A 23,273-nucleotide genomic window follows, 5' to 3' on the forward strand; every position below is an offset into this window, starting at 1 on the left:
TAAAATATGAAAATTCTTCCAGCAGATTAATGCATAGATCATTTTTTCATTTACAATGTGAGTACAGTGTGTATTTTTACTTTTGACATTGCCAACACTTCTGTCTGTGATTAATCTACAGTCAGTGTGCAGAGGTCACTTCAGTGCTGTAACAATATGCACAGTAATATACAGACCATGGCCTTGTGCCTATACATATATACATATATATGTCTGTATTATATGCAGACATGTACACTGCATGCTAATGTTAGATTGGGCCCATAAATTAAAACTATTAGTGCAGGAATATTTGCATCACTACTTTTAATTTAGAATTATTATTAACACACTGCTGTATGTGTATGTGTGTAAGTCATCTCAATGAGCCATGACAAACAGGTTCACTTACTTGACTGATGTAAAGTTACATAATGAATCGGTTCCAAATTCAACTCAAGTTAAAATTATGTGAGGTTTGCTTTGCCAAGACATTTCTCTCTACTCTAGCACTCACCCTGCTGATTGATTGTAGACCAATCACAGCCTTGCATGGACTCATTACTCAGCCCATTACTTAGCAGAGCATATTAGCTGAACCTTAAGTGAGAAATGACCACACTGTTACTGCGGCCATAAACCATGCAGACGGCTCAGAACATTTTACAGCAGCATTTACGCTTTATGGCCAAGAAAGCACATTGTGTTGGGTCATAATGCAGTTAATGGCAGTTTATGTTGCACGGCCATTTAAAGATAAACAGATCAAGAGGTTGTAATCTGCTCTGTCTTTGTACACTGAAACATATAACCAATTATCTCAAGCTTTGGTTACAGCTGAGAGAGATGTATGAATGATTAGCAAAGCTCCTTAATTCTATCATTAAGGAAAATATGAACATGCATTCTTGTAGTGACACATATTCAAACAAACATGCACACACTCTGTATCAGTTATCACGAAGGTCATGGCTACTCCTGTCTACAGCCTCCCTAAACATAAATATGTCCCTAATCACTTCTAAATCACTATTTTGAATCTATAGACTTTATTTTCTCTTTTTGTCATTTCTCTTCTCTGTACATTTCTCTCATCTTCTTTTGTTTTCCTCTCGGTAGAACCTCTTCCACTATGTGACAGATATTCAGAATAACGGTGTGGTGAAGATCCCCGATGCCAAAGGGGATGATGCTTGGAAAGTGTACTTTGAAGAGACTCCACAGGAAATTGTTGATGAGTTTGCCATGCGTTATGGAGTGGAGTCCATCTATCAAGCCATGACGTATGTTCCAGTCTTGAAAACCCTGTGACCCAGCGATTTGCATGCAATGTTTTGTGTTTCATGCATCTAACTCTCTATAAATGTTTGTTTTTCTTTTGCAGTCACTTTGCCTGCCTGTCGTCAAAGTATATGTGCCCGGGTGTGCCTGCAGTGATGAGTACCCTGCTGGCTAACATCAATGCCTACTACGCTCACACCACCCAAGCAACTAACAACGTCTCTGCCTCTGACCGCTTTGCTGCTTCTAACTTTGGGGTGAGTCATAATCTACAAATGCAATTGGTGCCACAGCTTTGTTTATTGAATAAAATAAGTATTATTAGTTTATAGTTATTATTATTATCATTATTATTATTATAGTATTTATTTGTTAAAACCTGACATACCTGCTAAATATATATTCCTGTGACTTCTAACAATGAAACATGTTGAAAAGGGTTAGGGTTAGGGTTAGATATAATCATTTCTGGTAATAAAGCAGTTTAGCGTGTCTTCTACATGATTTTGGGGGTTTTTTTGGTCATTTTTGCCTTTATTTGATATAGGATAGTCAGGTGGCAGACAGGAAACAGGGGGAGAGACATGGGTATGACATGCAAAACAGGCTGAAAGCAAACATCTACAATGTAAATGAATATGTATCTCTTACCACATATGTTGTAATGTCCACAGAAAGAACGATTTGTGAAGCTTCTAGACCAGCTGCACAACTCTCTGAGGATTGATCTGTCCATGTACAGGGTAAGACTCTCTCCATCTCACTGTTTAGATAGATAGAAAATAGGCTTTATTGTCTCTAAAAAGGACATTTGTTGCCACAGTGTGCGTTATGTGTGCCTCCAGAACATAGATACATTACATACATTCACATAAAATATAAGTACTTAAAACACACAAGACGGTCATCTCAGTAGAACATACACTCATATATTATCCTGGAGGTATTAATAATAGATGACAAGTGATGAAGTCAATACTGACCCACCTCCGCTCATTACTAACCACAACTCTACTGTATTTTCTTTCTTGCACTTCTCTTTCTTCTCATCTCACACTTTGTGAGAAACAGTGAAACAAAGCAGACTGATGTGTTAATTAGAGAGATAGATCTTCTGAAACACGCACAGGCACATTCAGGAAACACTGCACACCCACACGAACAAGTGTAAGGAATCAGTGGCAGTAGAAATGAGGTGGCCATGCAGGATCTTTCAAACACACATCGGACAAGGATGTATGTTATATCATGTGTTGTAGTTCACTGTGTATGTTTTTGTTTTGTCTGGCTGCAGAACAATTTCCCAGCCAGCAGCCCTGAGAGGCTGCAGGACCTCAAGTCCACAGTGGACCTCCTCACCAGTATCACCTTCTTCAGAATGAAGGTACCATCTCCTTCCTCTTTCATCCTTCAGAGCTTTTTCAATTTTCTTTCTCGACTGACATGTTGCTCACTGTTATTCCACATATAGGAAGAGTCGCAATTAATCCACAATTTATTTTTCAGAGGTTTTAACTGCAGAAAACTAACTAGAATTAATTTAATATTTGTTTTGCTTTTTTATATACATGTAAAAAGTTTGTTTTCTAAGAATCATAATTACTTTGTCTTTATAATCAAGTTGAACTTGAAGACAAGTCTCAAGTGCCACATTTTAACTCTCTCTTTTGTGTGTACGTGTGCTCAGGTCCAAGAGCTTCAGTCTCCACCCAGAGCCAGTCAGGTCGTGAAGGATTGTGTCAAAGCCTGTCTCAACTCCACCTATGAGTACATCTTTAATAATTGTCATGAGCTGTACAGCCGCGAGTATCAGACAGACCCGGTAAGAAGCATCTCAGTGTCTGTCTGTCTTCTACGTTCTTTATCCTTCTTCAAATTTTCAAGATTGCATGTTTTCTTAGCATAACCATAGTCAAGCTCAGTTTTTGCTGTGTGTTTTACAAGGTTTACAGTCCAAGTTTAGTAATAATAAGGGACTACAAACAAATAAATGATCATATAAAAATCAAAAAGAGGTGACACATTTTTCCCTTTCCACTCTGTATTGTCTGTGCAGTGCTAAATAACATGAATGCATTTATGTCACATGCTCAATGGCTGATGTGTTATTCCTTTTGGTATAATTTGCTCCACTCTCTCTCATGCTCTTATTCTCTGAACTGTTGCAATAAATGTTTTGATCCATGTTTTTTTAAAAGAAATGTGTAAAAATGATGTAAACCAGCAGAAATAAGCCTGGTAAATCCAAAACCTATTGAAAGCGCTGACTTTGTTATCATTTTAGCACTTGGCTAGTAGTTTTCTACATGAATTGTAATTATAACTGGAAGTTTCCTTCACTGGTCCTTGATTAATCAGATTGATTAGCAAAAAATATCCTTGGAACAAAAAGCTTTTTGAATGTTATTACAGTAGTGCACCCTCTTTGCTTTATATATTGTTCCCAGTAATGTACAAAATACACTGTGGCACTTTAGGGTGTGCACACATGTATGTATGTGTGTGTGTGTGTGTGTGTTTGGTGAGTCTCCATCATCTTCTCAGTCTGGGTAGGTCAGACTCCTCCATCCATCACTCCTGCACTGGATTTCAGCAGGGATTTCTAGAATATGCTTTGAGTCCTCATTAAAGTACCAGCCACATTCAGAATCCCTCGTGAATTTCAAATAAGCATTTTTCCCTTTGAATAAAACATTTCATCCTGAGGGACGTTGCTATTTTTTGTTGAAATCTCTGTAAGATCATTCTTCACTTTTCAACCCCTGTGGTGTTCGGCTTAGTGATTTTTTTTTTCTTCCAGTACATCTTCAGCTGTTTCAAAGAAGTCGTCCAGACAATTGACATTCTGAGTCTGTTTAAAGCTATTTGAGAGGCAAATGTTGTTTATGTATGAGTTGTTAGATTAGTAACACAGTCTAGTGTGCCAAGTAGAGGAAATCCATTAGTAGAACTTACAGTAAAAGTATTATGCGGTCACACAATTATGAGGACTGTACTACTTTTCAGAAGTTTGGTTACTGTACCCAAAATGTGCTGTTTGGCCTAAAATGAATATTATGATGGTTATGAAAGTATTTTGAACATGTGGACATGGTTTAGCTTGAGTGGCCAACAGGGAAAACTGCCAAATAAAAGTGTTGGTAGAGTTTTGTTGTGATTCTAGTTATGTCACTGCTTTTACAGGCCAAACAGGGTGCAGTGCCTCCAGAGGAGCAAGGACCGAGCATTAAGAATCTGGACTATTGGTCCAAACTCATTACACTTATTGTCTCCATCATTGAGGAGGACAAGAACTCTTACACCCCTTGCCTAAACCAGTATGTACCCTTTAACTCTCCATTAAATCCTGTTTATTTCTCATCTTTTATCTGCATATTCTCTATTTTTCACTTTACGAATTTCAAATTTGATTACGTTTCAGTTTAATGACATTTTAAATGTGTTTCTCCACAGTTTCTCTTAATACCTCTAAAATTACACATCCAGGTTGTTTTATGCTTGCTCTGTTTCACACACTGTTCCTCTCTAAGTGCATACAAACCCTTCTCCTTCTCTTCTTCATCAAGATTTCCCCAGGAACTCAATGTTGGTAAAATCAGTGCTGAAGTGATGTGGAACCTGTTTGCTCAGGATATGAAGTATGCAATGGAGGGTGAGTGCAAATCAATGATATATACGGAGAAATTAAGCTGCAAAGGGAATTATGGCGATTTAAACAGTATTTGCACTAATGACCAAAAGCACAGAGATACACAAAACAAAATAAAGCAGTTTAGCATATCTCATCATGATATTAACAGGGCTGAATGGATCTTTTACTGTTTGTATTGGTTTATTAAAGAATAGGAAAACTTCAGTGTTTTATTATCATCTTCCCATCTGCTCAGTGTTGATGATACTTGGTATATTAATTGAAGAACCACAAGTAAACGTTTTTGCTTATATTGATTAAGATTTTCATTATTGTGTCATGCGTATGAATATGCCCAGCCCACGCTTACAAGATACCACAAATTCATACATTTCAGGATTAAAGTACAGTATATGCCTTTTCAAATAACAACGACAAAGACCAACAAGATTAAAGGATAAAATAAGGTAATGGAAACTTCCTTCATGATCAGGTCAACATTATCCAGCATAGATAATCAATAGAGATATGAAAAGCGGACAAATAAAATAAAAAATAATAATAACAATAATAATGATCAGCCAAAGTATTAACTGACCAGTCCATCTTGCCTTCTTTTCCAGGCTTTTGCCACAAAACTTGCAAGCTTAAATACATCACAGTTAAATAGATTGTTCATCAGAATGCCAAAATATTTCAGGATTATGTGGTAAGCCACATCCACTGACAATGTTTGTATAATTAAATATGTGTTAAAATATCAATATCAAAATTTTAGGACATTATCCACCGTAAAACCACAACTTTTTACACCTTGGCTTTTGTACAGATGAAACAAATTTGATATTCTGTGTTAATTAGTGAGCTTTAGAGGTGATGCTAGGCAGATTTTTATTTAGCCCCTAAACAGAGCAAGGTTATCCGTTTCCCTCAGCTACTAGTGTTTATGCTAAGCTTAGCTAACTATCTCCCGCTCCAAGTGCTGTAGCGTACTGATCCTGTACACATCTGATATATGGTTGATTGTGTGTTGGCCCTTGCACACAGCCAGCAGATATCAGAGGATATTTTACAACTGATTGATTTTTAAAAATTTGGTATTGATTGAGAAACCGAAAAAGTGTCAGCGAAAACTGGTTCAAAGTCCAAAGGGTAATATTGAATTTTTCAGTTTGATAAATATTTGATTTCTTATGTGATATCCATCGGCTTTTTGTAATGGTCGTGAGCTGGGCTGCATTTATACAGAACACACGTTTACTTAACGCTTTTGATTATTTCTAGCACGTCTCAGGACTCTTTTTATGTATAATGGATCTGTGATAATTGCAGGTAGACACAGTTGAAATAGCCTGGAAGTGATTGACTTTAACTAATTTTGCATTTATCCTGCTCTCACCTTTTTTTTTCTCAGAACATGAAAAAAATCGCTTGTGCAAGAGCGCAGATTACATGAACCTGCACTTCAAGGTCAAGTGGCTGTACAACGAGTACTGCAAAGACCTGCCTTTCTTCAAGAGCAGAGTGCCTGAATATCCAGCGTGAGTTGCAACCCGCCCATCACTGTTTTGTTTTGCAAACTCAAACATACACTTCTATAGACATACTGAAAACTGTAAATAAGAATACTGTAATAAAAATAATCTTCCTCTTGTGTAATTTTGTAAACATAAAAAAATGTTTTTCTGCTCTCCGTAGGTGGTTTGAGCCGTTTGTCATCCAGTGGCTGGATGAAAATGAAGAAGTCTCTCGGGACTTTCTGCATGGTGCTTTGGAAAGAGACAAGAAAGATGGGGTAAAAGTTTTCAGGTCTTCTTATCTCCACTTCACTCTCCTAGAACTGCTGAGTCACTTGTGTTTCAGGCAGAATTACTGTAATCCATCCTTTGTACTTCCTCTGTCACACTCAAAGTTATCAGCCAAAGTTTTATCCCCCCTCTCGCTCTGCCTCCCACACGTCCCCCTGTCTCTTCTGCATTCTTCAAAGGCTCCTCGTCAACAATAGAGCCATGGACAAAGTGGTGCAGAAGTTGACTCAAAGCGGAATGTGTGTTTGGGGCTAAGAGGATGTTTCAGTCAAAGTGCACCGTCATATGAAGAGATTCTTCTGAAGTTTAAAGAGCCTCGGTTGCGACATGCACATACTTAAGGAGGGAGATAACTCTGTGGCAGCAGGATATTGTGAATTAATGGCCTTATTCCAGAGTTTTGACTGCAGGAAAGCTTTCCTCACCTCATTACCCAGACTCCCTGGAGGAGCACCTACACACTCACCTCCAGCCAATTAGGGATCAGGCGCTAACCAGCAGCCAATTACAAAGAGATAGACAGGAGAGCTCCCATCTGTCACTGGATGACTGTTTAACAGGCTGTAAGGCTTGTTGACTCTAAGAAGTCCATGGCTCTGTACATGCGGTGAAAGGTATCAAAAGCTGACTTTAATATAGCGTCTAATGGTCAGTCTGTGTGGTCTCTGGTGCCTGGAGGTCTCATCTTTCTAGACTCCCTTGAATCCCAGCTTCTCACCTGCTACTCCTACACATCCCTTTCTCTCACTCTTTCCCATGCCTTTTTGCCTTTATTTTATTCCCTGTTTTTTAACCTTTCGCACATCTTTTTTCGGCCCTACAGTTCCAGGTCACATCAGAACATGCTCTGTTTTCCTGTTCGGTGGTGGACGTGTTTTCTCAGCTCAATCAGAGTTTCGAGATCATCAGGAAGCTGGAGTGTCCAGATCCACAGATTGTGGGACACTATATGAAACGATTTGCTAAGGTAGGTTTACGTAAATTGTAATTTGTAGTCAAATCATTCCCTTACAAAATCAACACACAACAAAAAGTTCCTTTACAGCAGATTTTTTTACAGGTAGCAACATATTTTTGAGACTGAAATGCAACGTTGCTCTCTCGTTTCCCTCCACAGACCATCAGCAATGTACTTCTGTCATATGCTGATATCATCTCCAAGTGTTTTGCCAACTATGTCACCATGGAGAAAGTGGTGAGTATCCAAAGACCTGATATGGGGTTTTTATAGGGGTCAGCTGGGCTCAGTTAATAGTTTTATGTGTAACTGAAACTGTTTTTATCTCAGTTTCCTTTAAACTGTCTTGTTTTTTTACTTGCTTTACAAAATGTTCTGTTCAGTTTATGTTTTTTGTGAACATGTTCCTTTGAAACCTTTTACCATCAAGAAGGCTGATGCATTTGGACATGTTTTAATGAGCTTTGGGTGTTTTATCCTCAGCCCTGCATCCTGATCAACAACATCCAACAGCTGAGAGTTCAGCTAGAGAAGATGTTTGAAGCCATGGGTGGAAAAGATGTGAGTGATTACCAAGCCTCAGTCAGTATTATGCACTTAGCTTAGCTTTCTTATGTTGCATAAGTGTAGTTCAGTCTCCTCAGTCCAAATGTGTCCATCAGGATCATTATTACACCATAACTTCATTGCTCCATCCTTCCAACCTGCTCTGTTTGTGTTTCCTTGTATGTGTTCAGCTGTGTATAGAGGCCAGCGACATCCTAAAAGACTTGCAGGTTAAACTCAACAATGTCATGGATGATCTCAGCAGGGTCTTTGCTGTCAGGTAGAAACACACACCCACACATTCATACACAACATTGTATTCCGATCTACATTTCTGCACTGCAACTGAAGCTTAGACAGACTGAGAGACTGAGATGTCATTAAAAGCCTCTCTGACTTTCCCTCTCTAGTTTCCAGCCTCACATTGAGGAGAATGTGAAGCAGATGGGAGATATCTTGGCTCAGGTAAAAGGAACCTCAAATGTGGGCAACGCCAGCAGTGTGGCCCAGGATGCCGACAATGTCCTGCAACCTATCATGGAGTTCCTGGACAGCAAGTGAGTCAGGCTGATGTTTTAGTGGAGTCTAAAGTTGACAGTTCCATTTTTGGTGGCATTTCATTATTTACTGAACTTGTCTTGACTCTTGGTGATTAGGAAAAGTAATGAAATCCCCCAAAATCTGAGCTTTTATGATTTTCTTTTTCATCTTTTCATGTGCATATTGGGATGTCGAGCAACCACCTGTTTTCTGTTCTATCTTCAGTTCTATTTATTATTACATTTTTTTCTTCATGAGAACAGCGTCTGTCTCCTTCTGTTGCATATCATTCATCTCTCCTTCCTTTCTTCTGCCTCCCCCTCCTGCCAGCCTGTCTTTATTTGCTAAGATCTGTGAGAAGACTGTGCTGAAACGTGTGTTGAAGGAATTGTGGAAGCTGGTGATGAATACCATGGAGAAGACCATCGTGCTGCCGCCACTCACAGACCAAACGGTGAGAGCAAATAAACCTGCGGATGCACACAGACATTTAAATACACACACAGTTAATGATCGGGCACTCACGTTATAGCTAGTTTCGCCTGCTGTGCCTGAAAATGAGTGACAGGCATATTTGATATGCTCTGGTGATGACTGCAGCATAAGGTAGACTGAGGAAATTTTGATTTACACAACATGTAACACACATATGCCCACACACACACATATACACAAAAACATACACACACACACCTCCAACTGCCAAGGCAGCATCAAAAGAAAAAGAGGAGGAGGCGGAGAATGAGGAAAAGGAATACAACAGCAGACATTTTGTGTGCGTGTTGCGATTCAAGGTGGCCTTCTTATAAACAAATGAAGATCGAACTGCTTTTGCATCACATCAACATGGCATCCTGTCCACTCCTCAGCCCCCCACGCACATTATATTCAACATTGCCAACCACTGCTTTCATTCATCCAAGCAATCAAGGTGAAACCCTTAAAGGAAAAAAAAACTGAAAAATTGAGGGAAAAAAAGGAGTGCATCATATCATTCTAACACCAGCTCATGGCTGCTCTCCAGTATGTCAGCCAACAATTACTCTGAGAGATTCCTGATTTATGAGTAACTCGCAACCAGAATGGCAGAAAAAAATGTTTTTTGCCTAAAAAGGATCTGGCCCTCTCCCAAAGAAAGCATCATACATTATGGAAAGCAGCCTCTTGTTTTCTTTTGTTTTGGATATATGTGTTCTTATTTGTGTTTGGTTATAAACAAAAGAGCCTCATATCACTGTTAAGACGGAGAGGACTAATCTGTGGTTACCGTGTAAAGCGCTAACCAGTGTGACCAGTTCTGGTTAAACCTCTGGAGCGTTTATCCAATGAGAAAAGAGACAGGACCAAAGGTAGTAGAACATAATGAGTGATCATCTCTAGAATAGCAGTTTCCTAATTTGGAATTGCTGTTAAAAGCTGAAACATTTATTTTCTGTAATTAAAGTTTTCTACCTGTGCTTAGTCCAGGTTTTAGACAAGTGTCAATTGGTTCGACGCCCCTTCAGCCCTGGGGCCCAAACTAGTGTTTTTTATTGATGTGGGGCTCTTTGCAGCTTGACTGACCCTTCTCTCTGGTTGTTGTTGTGATTACTATTACATCCTGCTCCCACCGCTCTCCCTACACAGATGATTGTAAGTACAGCACTCCTGCGTGTATGTCTGTCTGTCCGTCTACGATGGTTGGGTCTCTGCTATATGTGGCTGCGATCTCCCCTGTTTTTTGCCCCACATCACACCCCTTCTCCCTCCTCCACAGCCTCACCTCTCTGATCTGTCCCATCTCTCTTTCATCCTGTTCTTTTCCTCTCTTCCTCTCCTACAACTCTGTCTCTCTTTCGAGAAGACAAAAGCATGGTGCATTCCTGACCGGTTCTGATAGGTCCCACCCTCGACAATCAATGCCCCACCCCCTCTCTTCCTGAACACTCTCCTCAAACAGGAAGTGGTACTCCTCTCTTGCGCCTGGTGTTGCCTTGTTTCTTCTCATGCATTGTGTCCTTTTAACTGGGACTCTGGTGGGGTGACTCTGATCTCTCAGTGGCTTGGTATCCGGTGTCCTGCCCCACCTCCAGCCCGCCCCTTTTCCCTCCTTCTGACCCTCCTCCCTCCCCCCACTGTCCACACCTTTCCCACCTGTTTGAACTGTGTCCTGCTCCTCCCCCCCAGTGTGGGTTTGTTGCTTGCATCTGATCTATTTCAACACTGCAGTCTTCTCTCAGTATACTGTACAACACTGTACTGTACTGTATGTCTCTCTGCAGACCTGTCATGTTGGTCTGTCTTGGTTTGGTTTCATGTTCTGTTGTTACTTTTATTGAAAGAGGTGATTGATTCAGGTTGATGTTGTTCAATGAAGGTTCATTTAATGTTGTCTGCAAAAATGATCTTAATGCCTTAAAGCTCTATGTGATGACGTACTCATCATGAACTACCAACCTTTCATCTTTACATCTGTAGAGTCATTTAGCTCATTGTAAGACTCTTAAGAGTTGGCTATTTTGCTCTCTGGTGGACTAGTTAGTGTACTGGTTGGAAATGTAATGCAACACAGGAGCAGGTGTGTCTTTTTTCATTCATAATGAACAAATGCGATGTGTGTTTTTGGTCTTCCATGATCTGCAATGGTTATATTGTCCAGTCTGTCCAAGCGATCACATAGAGCTTTAATGTATTGAACTCTATACTGTATTGATTTTTTAATTATTTAAACTTGAGTTTTCCTCTAAAGAAATTGCTCAGAAATATATTTTTGCTTTCTTGCTGAGAGTTAGATTAGACTATGGAGCATAGATATGGTACAGAGTCAGAGCTGGGAACTGATTAGCTTAGCTCAGCATGCAGACTGGAGGCAGAGGAATCAAGCTAGCCTGCCTTTTCCAAAGTTCAAAAATATGCTTGTCAGCAGCCAACGCTCCAAAGCACTGATTACGTATCTTGTTTCTCCATTTCTGTTTGCATGCAGATTAAACAAACAATATATCATGAGCTACTTTATAAAATTCAGGGGTGATAGTTGGCAAATTCATTGAACTTTGGACAGATAAGACTGCTGTTTCCCTGTTTCCAGTATTTATGCTAAGCTAAGCTAATCATCTCCCCACTCTGGCTCAGTATGTAATGCACAGACATGAAGTTGGTGACATGAAGTTGGTATCAATCTTCTCATCTAACTCTTGACTAGAGTAAATAAGTCTAATATACAGAACTATTTCTTTCATTTAAATTAATAAGGTATATTTTTTATCTTACTGATTACAAATTTTATCAACATCCATTAACTCCGGTCATCATGTCTGATATTCTGCAATGTCAACCAGCAATTTGCTGAACTTTGTTTTGATTATTTTTCATATTGTTTTATGCTAAAACAGAAAATCTGTTGTTGCTTTGGAGAACAAGGTAATTGAAAGAAGATGATATCTCTGGCAGTGATGAGTGTCCCTAAATTAAGCTTGTATGTTGCAAAGCAACACATGTTTTCAATGCGTGTTCTCATCTATCCAATGAGCGTGGACTCAGACTGCATTGACTTACCACTACTTGAAATATTAACCACATGCTCTCTTTCCAGGGGAGGCTGAAGAGTGCTTCTCACAGTGATGTAAGGACTAAACCCATTTAGATCAATGTGTCTTGTCTTTCTCCTCTGTCTTCTCTCCGTGTCTCCGTCTCTCTCCCTCAGCTCCCCAGTCAAACAAAGCAGTGGAAACATTGATTTCTCACTTTTGTTTTTACACAACATTCTTCTATAAGGCTGTTTATATGCTGTGAAAGTGCCCCTGTCAGATGTTGTAGTGGCGCGGTAGCAGCCTGCACAGCCTCACCACAGGTCATATACATTTATGTAGACATTTACGGCTCATGCGCACCACAAACCGCAAGTCAAGGGGTTCAACCATCAGTGAATCTCACTTGGATTTCAAAAGCAACTTGTTGTTTTGTTTCATCGTGGGCTGCAATTTGCTTTCTACATCTCAGAAGGAAAAAATGGGCTCTATTTTCCACCTACAAGCAGCAGATGAGATTTGTGAGGCAGTATAATCCAAATATGTTGACACTTTGACTTATGGTTTGCGGTGCATTACAGATATTGACATCTGCACATAGGGTCAGAAAATCTGACATACAGTCGTTCCTTTCATCACATTAGAACCTGCAATAAAAGGCACAACTATCTACCTTATTTTCTGAGAGTTTAACATAGTGTACTCTCATAAGACCCTGTCAGTCATTGCTTACCTAACTGAATCTGTAATGCAGCCTAAAGAGTACACACAAGAGTTTCAAGAGTGAATACTGTTGTAAGTTTTATAACGTGAATCTCCAATGCACAAAAACTCATTTGTGCATTTTGCTTTTATTTTCTGGTGTTATTGTGATGATGTTGGCAGGAATATTAAAACTTTTATAGGTTTTAGCCACATACAATACTTTTCAGGTCTGAGGCCTTAACTTATTTACAGTACAGTTAGTGGCACATATAGTCACATACAAGAGTAATGCATTAGGGGACTTCCAGCAAATAAGTGCGTCCACCAGTGTGAGTGCAACTTGCGTGTGAGTTCATGAGTACACGAGTATGTCTACCTGTCTTGCCCTCAATGTGAGCTGAGACACTTTTTCCTCTCTTTGTACTGAAATGTCTCACTGTGTGTTTGTGTGTGTTTGGAGTGTAATGTTTTGAAATTAATAATACACAGATAAGTGCAATAACAGCACTTGAAGGAAAAAAAGTACCTTGACATCTGTAAAGCGGGTTAGAGTGATTGTTTATGAAAGTGTGTGTCAGAAACGTCGCTGTCCTCTGTGTGACACTAAGCCGTTTAGCGCTGCCCCGTATTGTCATGATAATAACAATGTTACCCTCTCTCTACCTTTCTTCTGACTCTTTCTGTCGCTCCCTCTCTTTTCTGTCTCTTCCAGGGCACTCAGCTCATCTTTAACGCTGCCAAGGAGCTGGGACAGCTGTCCAAACTGAAGGTACAATATGTTTTTTTTACACTATTTGGCACTGGGAGACTCTTATCGCTTGGAAAATATGAGATAGGGGCAAAAGAGTGGATAAATTGGTCATTTTGGTTTGTCATCTGCAGGAGCATATGGTTCGTGAGGAGGCCAAAGCGCTCACACCTAAGCAGTGTGCTGTGATCGAGCTGGCCCTGGATACCATCAAGGTATTGTTGTATAAACAGATTGTGAACAGGTATGACTGTTGGAAAGCTGTAAATTACAGTTTGTAGGTCAAATTTCATGACAGACATTTCAGCACAGACAAGACTAAGTTTGTGAGTTATCTTTTTTAAGGCTTTACAGCTCTGTGATTTAAGAAAGGTTATGAAGAAGACAGGTTAGGAAAGTGGATTCTAGATATTTAATAAATGCATCAGTGCTCTGATTGAGCTGTTAAGGCCCTGAATTTCTATCAACTCCAGCTACAGAGACAGAAATCATTCGTAGCCTAGCCAGATTCATATGAAAACATATAAATTAATGTACTCCCCTAAGAACAAAAGCATTCCCAGGAAGTTAACGTCAGACATTACAGGAGGTCATTCTGTCAGATATCTTTAATTACTCAAGTCGTTCCTTCTTTAAGAATCTTTTGCAGTGGGACATTAGTTAACAGCTTTTTTCTGTTTTGTCTTGGCTGTCTTTTTGTATGTTAGCAATATTTCCATGCTGGTGGTGTGGGTTTGAAGAAGACTTTCCTGGAAAAGAGTCCTGATCTCCAGTCCCTGCACTACGCCCTCTCCCTCTACACGCAGGCTACAGACAAACTCATTAAGACCTTTGTCCAGTCACAGAACGCACAAGGTAACCTAATCTTCTTCACTCTCCTCGCCATTCTTCTCTTTTTCTGTTTCATTTTTCACACTAACTCCAGTGTCTTTATTTATGAAATGTGGTCTAATGTTACTTATTTCTGTAAACTCTACTAAGACCACACTCAGAGAAGCTACTCTACTCTAGTGTTCCCTGCTCCTTTGTTGATGTTAGGGTTTCCCAAATGCCAAGCTCTATATACTGAAAATATCTGACATGCTTTGTAGTGCATAAAGTCATGGCTGCAGCAGAACAATATTTATTATTTTTCCCTTTACTCTGAAATGCTGAGTCTCCTGATAGCCAGCCTGCAGAAAGTCAGAGACTATTCTTTACATGATCTGACAGCCATTTGCAATGGAAAAAAATAAACATCCTCCCTGTCTTCTCTCTCGCTCTCTGATTTCATTGCCCAGCCTCTATCCCACCATCAGACGGCTACATAACAGTCATCATCTTTGTGGAAGCGCTGCTGCTGACACACTGTCCCTAAGCTCCGCTGGTAGAAATGCCATTACAGTGGATGATCATTAAAATTTGAATTTGCTATTTGGAGCATACCTAAGTAGATTTAGAGCAGTAGATCTGTGTGAAATGTTGCAGGAGTATCCTTAAGTAGAAATAACATCTTTTAGGGTGTTTCTCATCTTTAGGGACAAGACTTATAAATGTTGGTCTGTTTTTCTACTCTGCTATTCTTACCTCTGCAAACCTCATATTTCTACGTGTCTCTCCTTTCTCTGTCTACTCCCTCCTCTTGCCCCGTCTGTGGGCCAGTGTTCGGCGGGAAGGGGATTAGGTTCACCACTAGTGAGGATGTTTACCCAGACAAGGGTATGTGGTACTCAGGTCCAGAGCTTGAGACATTCAGGACTACCAGAAGTCTCCAAACCAAAGCCCAACTCCCTCCACCCTTCCACCCCCACCCACGCCATATGCATCCTGAAACTCCCCCTGCCTGCTCAAACTCATCCCAACAGACAAATGCAATGAACAGACTGAATTTACTTCCTCTCTTTTTCTCTCTATCTCTGCCTTCGTCTGTCTTCTACTTTAATGCACACAAACATGCCCACCACGACAATACGAACATATACTTGATGCATTCATGCATGCAATGCACACACTGATGTCTGTATGTATGAAACTGCACTGAATACATACGCCACGGACTGTATGTATGAGCAGATACTAAAGCATGATGTGCGGACATCAGACGAAAAGAATAGAAATGCATTCAAGTGTGGAGGAATCCTGATCGGGCATGATGTCACTGCGAGGGGCCTGCGGGCCACGCGTGTGTGCGTGTGCGTGCGTGCGTTTGTACACGTGGGCGAGAGTGAATAACTGACTGAGCGGGGTCAATGTGACTAAGTGACACTGTCCTTAAGGTTGCTGAAGCATAAGTACAGTGTATTGTCCATATCCAGCAGGGAACACAGAGAGGAAATACCCCCTCCACCACTGACATTACCAGCCCTCGCCGATGAAGAGGAGAGGCATTATTATGAAGATGTTGGCTCAGTTTGTCTGGGAGGGCCTCCTGTCCTTGCCTGCTCTATCATCACAAACGCACACACACACGCACACACACATAAAACCACAGCTCCCACGTGCAGCCCTGCTCTCCCTACAGCAGCAATGTGAAAAGGGTACTCGACTCACCCTCCTCTCAGATTGAACCAATCAGAATCTGTCCCTCAGGTCAGGTGGCCTGATTTGTCACTTCAGATCAGCATCAGAAGATTTGACTCTTTCTCACAAACACACTGAATTTGATGCTGGACAAGGTCTAGCACACTCAGTCCTCTCAGACTGACAACAGCAGTATATAATAAGATTACTGCTCCAGTAGGAGTTGCAGAATGTTTTGCATACACCAAGTAGATGATTACAGATGAGTAACCAATCTTTATGGACTCCAACTGAATGAAGACTTTGTACAGTTGAAGATGTCATCCTTAGATACTGCATGCTGTGAGCTGCATTTGTTGGGGTGTGGTGATACACTCAGCTCACGAGACACGATATTGGGTTCACGAGATCGAGACGAGATGAGATTTTAACTATATTTTTAAGAAAACTTCAATGAGGAAATACATGGATGTTCTTTTATTTGAAATTCACAAAATGGAAATAATGCAGATGCATTTTGAAATGTTTTAACTAATCATCTTGAAATGAATCACTTCAGTTCTACTTTCTAAATATATAATTATCATTGCACTGTAAAAGCTTTCCCCATATAGATAGACATTTTACCGATGGATAATTTTTGTATTTATGGAAATAACAACCATAAATACAAAAGTTAGATACAACCACAAATACCAAAAAGTAAATTATAAAGAGTAGAAAAAATGTATTTATAAATATAAATTAAATAAAGCATCCAATTATCACAAATTATAACATATTACTAACAACACAGAAATAAAAGTAAATTGCACAAATCATGTATCACCTAAATACACAAGTAGAACAACATATGTGTTATAATTTGGTAGTGTGACTCATTTTACTTTTTGCATCATTAGGCTTCCATATCTCCGCTGGACTCCCTGGTCCTCATACTTCAGGGTCTCAGTGTAAAGACCTGAGGTCAACTTTAAACTGCTCCTCTCCTCATCTCATACTTCTGACTGAGATCTTCTCAGCAGGTAGAAGCTGCAACAAGGTTAATGATCCACACGTGACATTATAAAAAGAAGATATGAAGTGCAAATGAGCGATAGAAAACCAATCGTCTTCTTTTTTGCTTAATTATTGCTTCGCGAGACAACATTCACTTCACTTTAGCCTCGCGATATCTCTGGGAACGAGGTCTCGTCACACCCTAAGTAATTTGTGAACGTGCAGTGAACACACACCTCGTTATGCTTTGGCAAGATCACAATACAAGTTTTTTTAATGTCTATTCTGGTGAAGATTTTTTCAATATGGACCTCTGATTGCTGTATTTATTGAAGAAGAAGCGCCTGTGTTTTCTTGGCAACCTCACACTGCTGCCTCCCAGCCAGCAAAGTTTCTTTCTCATCTTTTATGGACGTCCTCCATAGAGAAGATGAGGCCAGATGGATGACTGCTGCTCTCTTTGGTCCTGCTGGCGGCGAGACCAACAATCCCATAATGCTCCCTGGAGAGATGCACAGAGCTGCGTGCCAGGAACACTCTGCCGTCTAACTCCCACAGACACCTTGTTTAGTGGGTGGCTGGTTGGAAACACACACACACACATACACGGGCTGCTGGTTACTGCCACAGAGATACCGTTGACAGAGTGAAGACACTAATTAAAACATTGAAATTTAATGTCCATCTGTCGCCGTGTCATCCTGGAATTGTGTGTGTATTTGCAACTACTTGTTCACATGCAGCGCAAAACCACATAGACACACAGAAGAGTGATTGGTCCACCATCTCCCTCCCAGACAAAAGTGTTGGAGCCTGAGTGGAGCTCAGTCTTCTTCTCCCAAAAATCTAAACTTAGGCCCAGAACCAGAGTAGCTATCTTTGGTTTAGAGGGGACCAGCTCAAATCTGTTTGATGTTTGGGGTTGAAAATGCAAACACGAACCTCTGACTTGAAGCATGTGCATTTGTACTTAACTTTATTAGAGATTCTAATTCAAATTTAACGTTGACACATGTAAAAAAGAAAAAAAAAGGTGGTTATGTAGGTATCAATCGTGTCATCCTTCACCAACAGATCTGAGAGGCTGAACTGCTTCTCTCTCCTGAGCTCCTTCCCCTTTCTTGTCCTCCCTCCCTCTTACCATGCTTGGGTAAAAGCCTTTACCAAGGAATGGGTGTGTCCACTTGTCTTAAATGCATCTGAGCATGTCCTGACCTGACCTGTGTCGGGGGAACCACACTGTCCTCTCTAGCTTTTCTCTTACTGCCTCTAACTAACCATCCTGCATCCCAGCAGACACAGTGCGTATGAGTGGGCACAAATTACTGTCTTCACTGGATCCAAATTCTTAGTTCTTAATTGTTGAACCCCAGTCAGTCTATGATCACAATGCAATACGTCTTATAGAGTCTTACAGTGCCACTCATAGCCGCCTTGTCTGATCTTCTCCTTCCAGACCACAACATGCACACAAGCAAATCGCTATGCTTTATTTCAAGTCCTGCTGGTGATTATTTTAGTATGACGAAAATGTTCAGTCTTCACATCGACGAGGTTGGAGCCAAGTCCATTTCGATATTCGGTTTCTAAAAACTGAAATGGGATTGGTCTGTAACTTTGTTTTTCTATCAGAGTGAGGAGCAGACTTGGATCAGAGGGCACAGTGGCTTGTGTTGGTGTTTGGTCTGTGACAGGAGCACAAAGATTCCATATTTTCATATTAAAGGGCGTTAACATGGTACCTCACTCTCTGTCCTGTCAGGCTCTGGGGTGGACGATGCTGTAGGAGAGGTGTCCATCCATGTGGAGATTTTCACTCACCCCAACACTGGAGAGCACAAAGTCACAGTGAAAGGTAAAGAAGTGTGTTTTTTGGGGGGTTTTTTTACTCTGGAAATTGAGTAAACATGTTCATTCCTCTCCAAAGTCCATTCACTAACTGTGATACAGAGCTTTCAACTGTATCACACAGTCTTCAGCGGAAATAGTTTACACAGTTGTCATGGAGATAGTCTTAAAATTCTATGGTGAAATAAAGCTCGTTTAGCTCGCTTTTCATCTCTGTGACAGCTAAGGATAGTGCTGATGAAGGCTGATATGGTTTAAAACTCCAGAAAAAGATAGTAAATTGAATTTTTATAAACAGTAGCAGCATTTTAAACCAGTAGTTATTTCCTACTTTTACAAAATATAAGAGTGTAAATGCAAGTAAGAAGACCTGAGATAATCTAACAGAAACAAATAAGTAGGACGTCACATAGATGTACAACATTTCCACGATAGGGCACCTACAACTGCTTTTCCGCTGCCAAAAAATATGACTCATTGGTGAAATAACTGGAAATGTGGCCTGAGGGACAACCAGTATTTTCTTGTTCTGAATCTGTGAAAATGTGGAACAGAGGAGACTCTGTTCCACATTTTCACACATTGTCTCCACACAAATCCCTCTCTCACCCACCCACCCACTCCTTCCCACCTTCTCTTTCTGTGTCTCAGTGGTGGCTGCCAACGACCTGAGGTGGCAGACGCAGGGAATATTCCGGCCATTTGTGGAGGTCTTTATCATCGGGCCTCATCTCAGCGACAAGAAGAGGAAGTACGCCACCAAGTCGAAGAACAACAGCTGGGCTCCTAAATACAATGAAACCTTCACTTTGTGAGTGATAATAATGATACCAATTGGTTGTTTCTTTTTGAGGTTGTTGAAAATGACCACAAGGAGGTGCTTGTATAACTTCTCTCTCCTCTTCACCGCAGCACCCTGAGCAACGAGGTGGGTCCTGAGTGCTACGAGCTGCAGGTGTGTGTCAAGGATTACTGCTTCGCCCGGGAGGACCGCACCGTGGGTATGGCTGTCCTGCAGCTGAAGGACATGGCCTCCAAAGGCAGCGTAGCCTGCTGGCTGCCGCTGGGCAAACGCATCCACATGGACGAGACAGGCCTCACTGTGCTGCGCATCCTCTCCCAGCGCAACAATGACGATGTGGCCAAGGAATTTGTCAAGCTCAAGTCCGACCAGCGCTCGGCAGAGGAGGGCCGCAGCTAAGAGGCAAAGTTTAAAGCAACCTGCCTGAAGCTCAATCAGGTGCCGCCAACTATTGCCCTGGAGCTCTCCTGAGCCACTGCTAGCCACTGCCCTGATTATCCAGTGTTGCAAAAGCACACATAAGACAACAGCCACCACACATCCAGTGCTGTAAATACATTCATTTGAGTGGGAAGGACGCAGTGTTTAAAAAAAAAAAGAAAAAAGAAGCATCACTCTAGTTTTCTTCAAAAAGCACCTGTGTCTTTAACTGTTACAGATATTATCAGCCATCTTTTTGATGAACAATGCATAGAGTTTAATCATAGAGCGTATAACTACTTTCCTCTATCAGTAGAGGTCACTAATGCCATTATATACTAGCATCAGACACACACACACACCTCATTTGACGGGTCAGGGTGAGAAATATTGTAGCCTTTTAACGTTTTGGCTTTCTCTCTCAGTTTTCTCTGCCTTTTTTTTTTACTTTACCCCACCTACTTCCTAGCTCCTCTTGTCTCTTCCTCTGGCCCTGCATCTGCTCAGAGAAGGGACCGCAAGTGCCAACAGATAATCGCTGAAATATGCCAAGACCAGCCCTAAGCACAACAGGACCAACTGTCCGACTGACCCACTAACGACCACTACAAATGGCTGCGAGGCCTCAAAACATTCCAAATATCGGGAGGGGTACACATATTGAATACAAAGCACTATTTAGTTATGATAGTTTTAATTCAAATATTTATTTACTGCTTTCCAAATTATATTAATATGTAAATAATTCTATATATATTTATTCATATATTATATATGACGGACACATGTAATGGTATAATACAGGATTATTCGATGGACGTGTGGTACTTGAAAGATTGTCTTTGTCTGTCTTTATGTCTGTCTACCCTGTAACAGAGCACACTGCCTGACACCCTCAATGCCTTCTGTCTCGTTGACCCTCGTACAGTATGTCTGTCTCCTGTATAGCGACTGTATGAGAGATTAATCTGATGAAAACAAGCCTTCAAGCACTGTGATTCATCAGGAAAAAATATATATATACACGTTTGTGTGTGTGTGTGTGTGTGAGAGAGAGAGAATGAGTGTGTGAATGTATGATCTGAGCATGTGCAGAGCTCGTATTGTGCGTTGGTAAAATGTTGACCTCATGTAGCCGCCTGTGTTGCCTGTTACCTGCAAATGTAATCACAGAAAGCTGCCACAAGCAAAGAGCATCATACAAAAAAAGGGGGTGGGGGGGGTTGTTCTTGTTCTGATTAGACTTTGGAAATTTTTCTAAGTGTCTTTTACTTCGGGGGGAGGTTGCGTCTTATACCTTATGATGGTTATTTCCATCTATTTTTGTGTTACTACTAACATTCCAGACAGCCCTTTAGTGGGTATACAAGTTTGTCAGATAGAAAAAAAGACTTATCTTAAAACTTAACCACCTCCTTTTCTTACAAAAAAACCTTGCAAAATTAAAATGTGTTTGTAAAGAGATGATTAAAAATCCCTGAGACATTATTTCACAAAAACAACATTGCTCTACCTTGGTTACAAAACTGCACACCCTGCACCCCAGGGGGAGCACAAATCACCAATGATCCACCCATGATCCCTAATGATACAGCTGCAGGTGCTGTAACCCTGATCCAGAAGTCAGACCTCTTCTAAAAAAGGGCTGCAGAGCCAGACCACACCAGGTCTGGCGCTGACATTTAAAAGAGGGCCTACAGTTCAGTCTGTTACTCTAAATCAGTGTAGAGTGAAGAGTTAAGCACAGGGTCTTTGCTGCACCCATAATAACATGTTTATACTCTGATCTTTTTGTTTGTCTTTTTATGGAAATACACATCAAAGCTTTGAATAATTTAAAAGTTCAGTTCAGTACAGTTTAATTAAATGATTGATTATAATTCAATTGAAAAAGCAACTTAATGTTAATAGTTATAGTTAATAGTAAAGAATTTACTATTAACAGTCTAGCATGTCTCATAACTTCTATTTTCACTGAATGCTCCTTTTTAAAAAAAGAAAAGATGAATTGGTTTCTTCATCCAAAAGGGTTTTGTATGTTTGTCAGGCCAAGGAAATAATGTTGATGATTGGGATCCTTAGGATGACAGGGTGTGTATTTTATTTTTTTTAAAGTTTTATTTCATCTAACTGATGAGGGTCTCTCCCCCTGCAAAGCACTTGATAGTATCTGAATACTTCAACAGGCCCATTCAACAAGGTGTAAGAACTGAACTCTATGCATCTAATCTATAAAAATCTATGTAGATGAGTCATTTTTGAAACAGTCTTATAATGTTTACATTGTGGATTCTTCTTATATCAGCACAAGTGTTTGTCTGATATGTTGTAAATGCTGTCTCTATCGTAATGGGCCAAATATCAACAGCTTTATTAGAGACTGAAATTGTTTGTGGAACAGACAGATCCGATGGTCGTTGTGGGCATTGTAAATAGCTCGGATGTAACAAACACGTCAGACTATGTGAAGTGAAGTTTGCTGCTCTTTTTGTAGACTTGAATTTTTGCTCTGGGTGATGGGGCAATTGGGCAATTAAGTGTGTGGGTGCCCAACTGGATATGTAGCTATTATTGAGAGATGTATAAAGGCTGCATTCTGTACACACTGGAGGTGTACAACTGATTTGAACAAACAGTGCACAAAAACTGATCAATTGAAACTCATTCCCTAATTCTAAACATGTTGTTTCACTCTCCAGTGTATACAGCGTCTTTCCTTCAAAGATAACTTCAACAGTCTTTTAATAACTTTAAATCACAGGAAAACAACAACCACATAGCTGGAAATGCCACGAAAAAAAACAACAACTTTATTTATTGCTGTCGACAATGATATTTAGGTCAAGGAAATTTTTTCCTCCTTCAAATACTCAGTTTGCGTGTTGAGGTACCGAGCTGGTGTGTGCAACTGGAACATACACACACACACACCAGTTAAGGACGAGGACCGGATGCAGAAGCACAACGAAAAGCACACTGACACAAGTGGACAGACATGCATGT

At 40.4% G+C, this 23,273-nt stretch overlaps 1 protein-coding gene across 1 annotated transcript in view; it reads left to right on the plus strand.

Moving 5' to 3' along the window:
- unc13a (unc-13 homolog A (C. elegans)) overlaps nucleotides 1-20,249 on the plus strand; it is a 38,827-nt gene extending 18,578 nt beyond the window's left edge. Inside the window, exons 22-45 of the mRNA XM_053322258.1 lie at nucleotides 1,099-1,262; nucleotides 1,364-1,517; nucleotides 1,935-2,003; nucleotides 2,555-2,644; nucleotides 2,948-3,082; nucleotides 4,444-4,577; nucleotides 4,827-4,912; nucleotides 6,306-6,432; nucleotides 6,590-6,686; nucleotides 7,523-7,666; nucleotides 7,817-7,894; nucleotides 8,141-8,218; nucleotides 8,395-8,483; nucleotides 8,614-8,760; nucleotides 9,074-9,197; nucleotides 10,370-10,375; nucleotides 12,315-12,344; nucleotides 13,667-13,723; nucleotides 13,837-13,917; nucleotides 14,410-14,557; nucleotides 15,344-15,400; nucleotides 18,963-19,055; nucleotides 19,700-19,859; nucleotides 19,961-20,249. Of these exons, the coding sequence (XP_053178233.1) occupies nucleotides 1,099-1,262; nucleotides 1,364-1,517; nucleotides 1,935-2,003; nucleotides 2,555-2,644; nucleotides 2,948-3,082; nucleotides 4,444-4,577; nucleotides 4,827-4,912; nucleotides 6,306-6,432; nucleotides 6,590-6,686; nucleotides 7,523-7,666; nucleotides 7,817-7,894; nucleotides 8,141-8,218; nucleotides 8,395-8,483; nucleotides 8,614-8,760; nucleotides 9,074-9,197; nucleotides 10,370-10,375; nucleotides 12,315-12,344; nucleotides 13,667-13,723; nucleotides 13,837-13,917; nucleotides 14,410-14,557; nucleotides 15,344-15,400; nucleotides 18,963-19,055; nucleotides 19,700-19,859; nucleotides 19,961-20,249 (2,637 nt within the window). The remainder of the gene's footprint in view (nucleotides 1-1,098; nucleotides 1,263-1,363; nucleotides 1,518-1,934; nucleotides 2,004-2,554; nucleotides 2,645-2,947; nucleotides 3,083-4,443; nucleotides 4,578-4,826; nucleotides 4,913-6,305; nucleotides 6,433-6,589; nucleotides 6,687-7,522; nucleotides 7,667-7,816; nucleotides 7,895-8,140; nucleotides 8,219-8,394; nucleotides 8,484-8,613; nucleotides 8,761-9,073; nucleotides 9,198-10,369; nucleotides 10,376-12,314; nucleotides 12,345-13,666; nucleotides 13,724-13,836; nucleotides 13,918-14,409; nucleotides 14,558-15,343; nucleotides 15,401-18,962; nucleotides 19,056-19,699; nucleotides 19,860-19,960) is intronic.
- Nucleotides 20,250-23,273: the final 3,024 nt, after the last annotated feature.

This window comes from Scomber japonicus, chromosome 7 (assembly GCF_027409825.1).
Source record: "Scomber japonicus isolate fScoJap1 chromosome 7, fScoJap1.pri, whole genome shotgun sequence".
Lineage (NCBI taxonomy): Eukaryota > Metazoa > Chordata > Actinopteri > Scombriformes > Scombridae > Scomber > Scomber japonicus.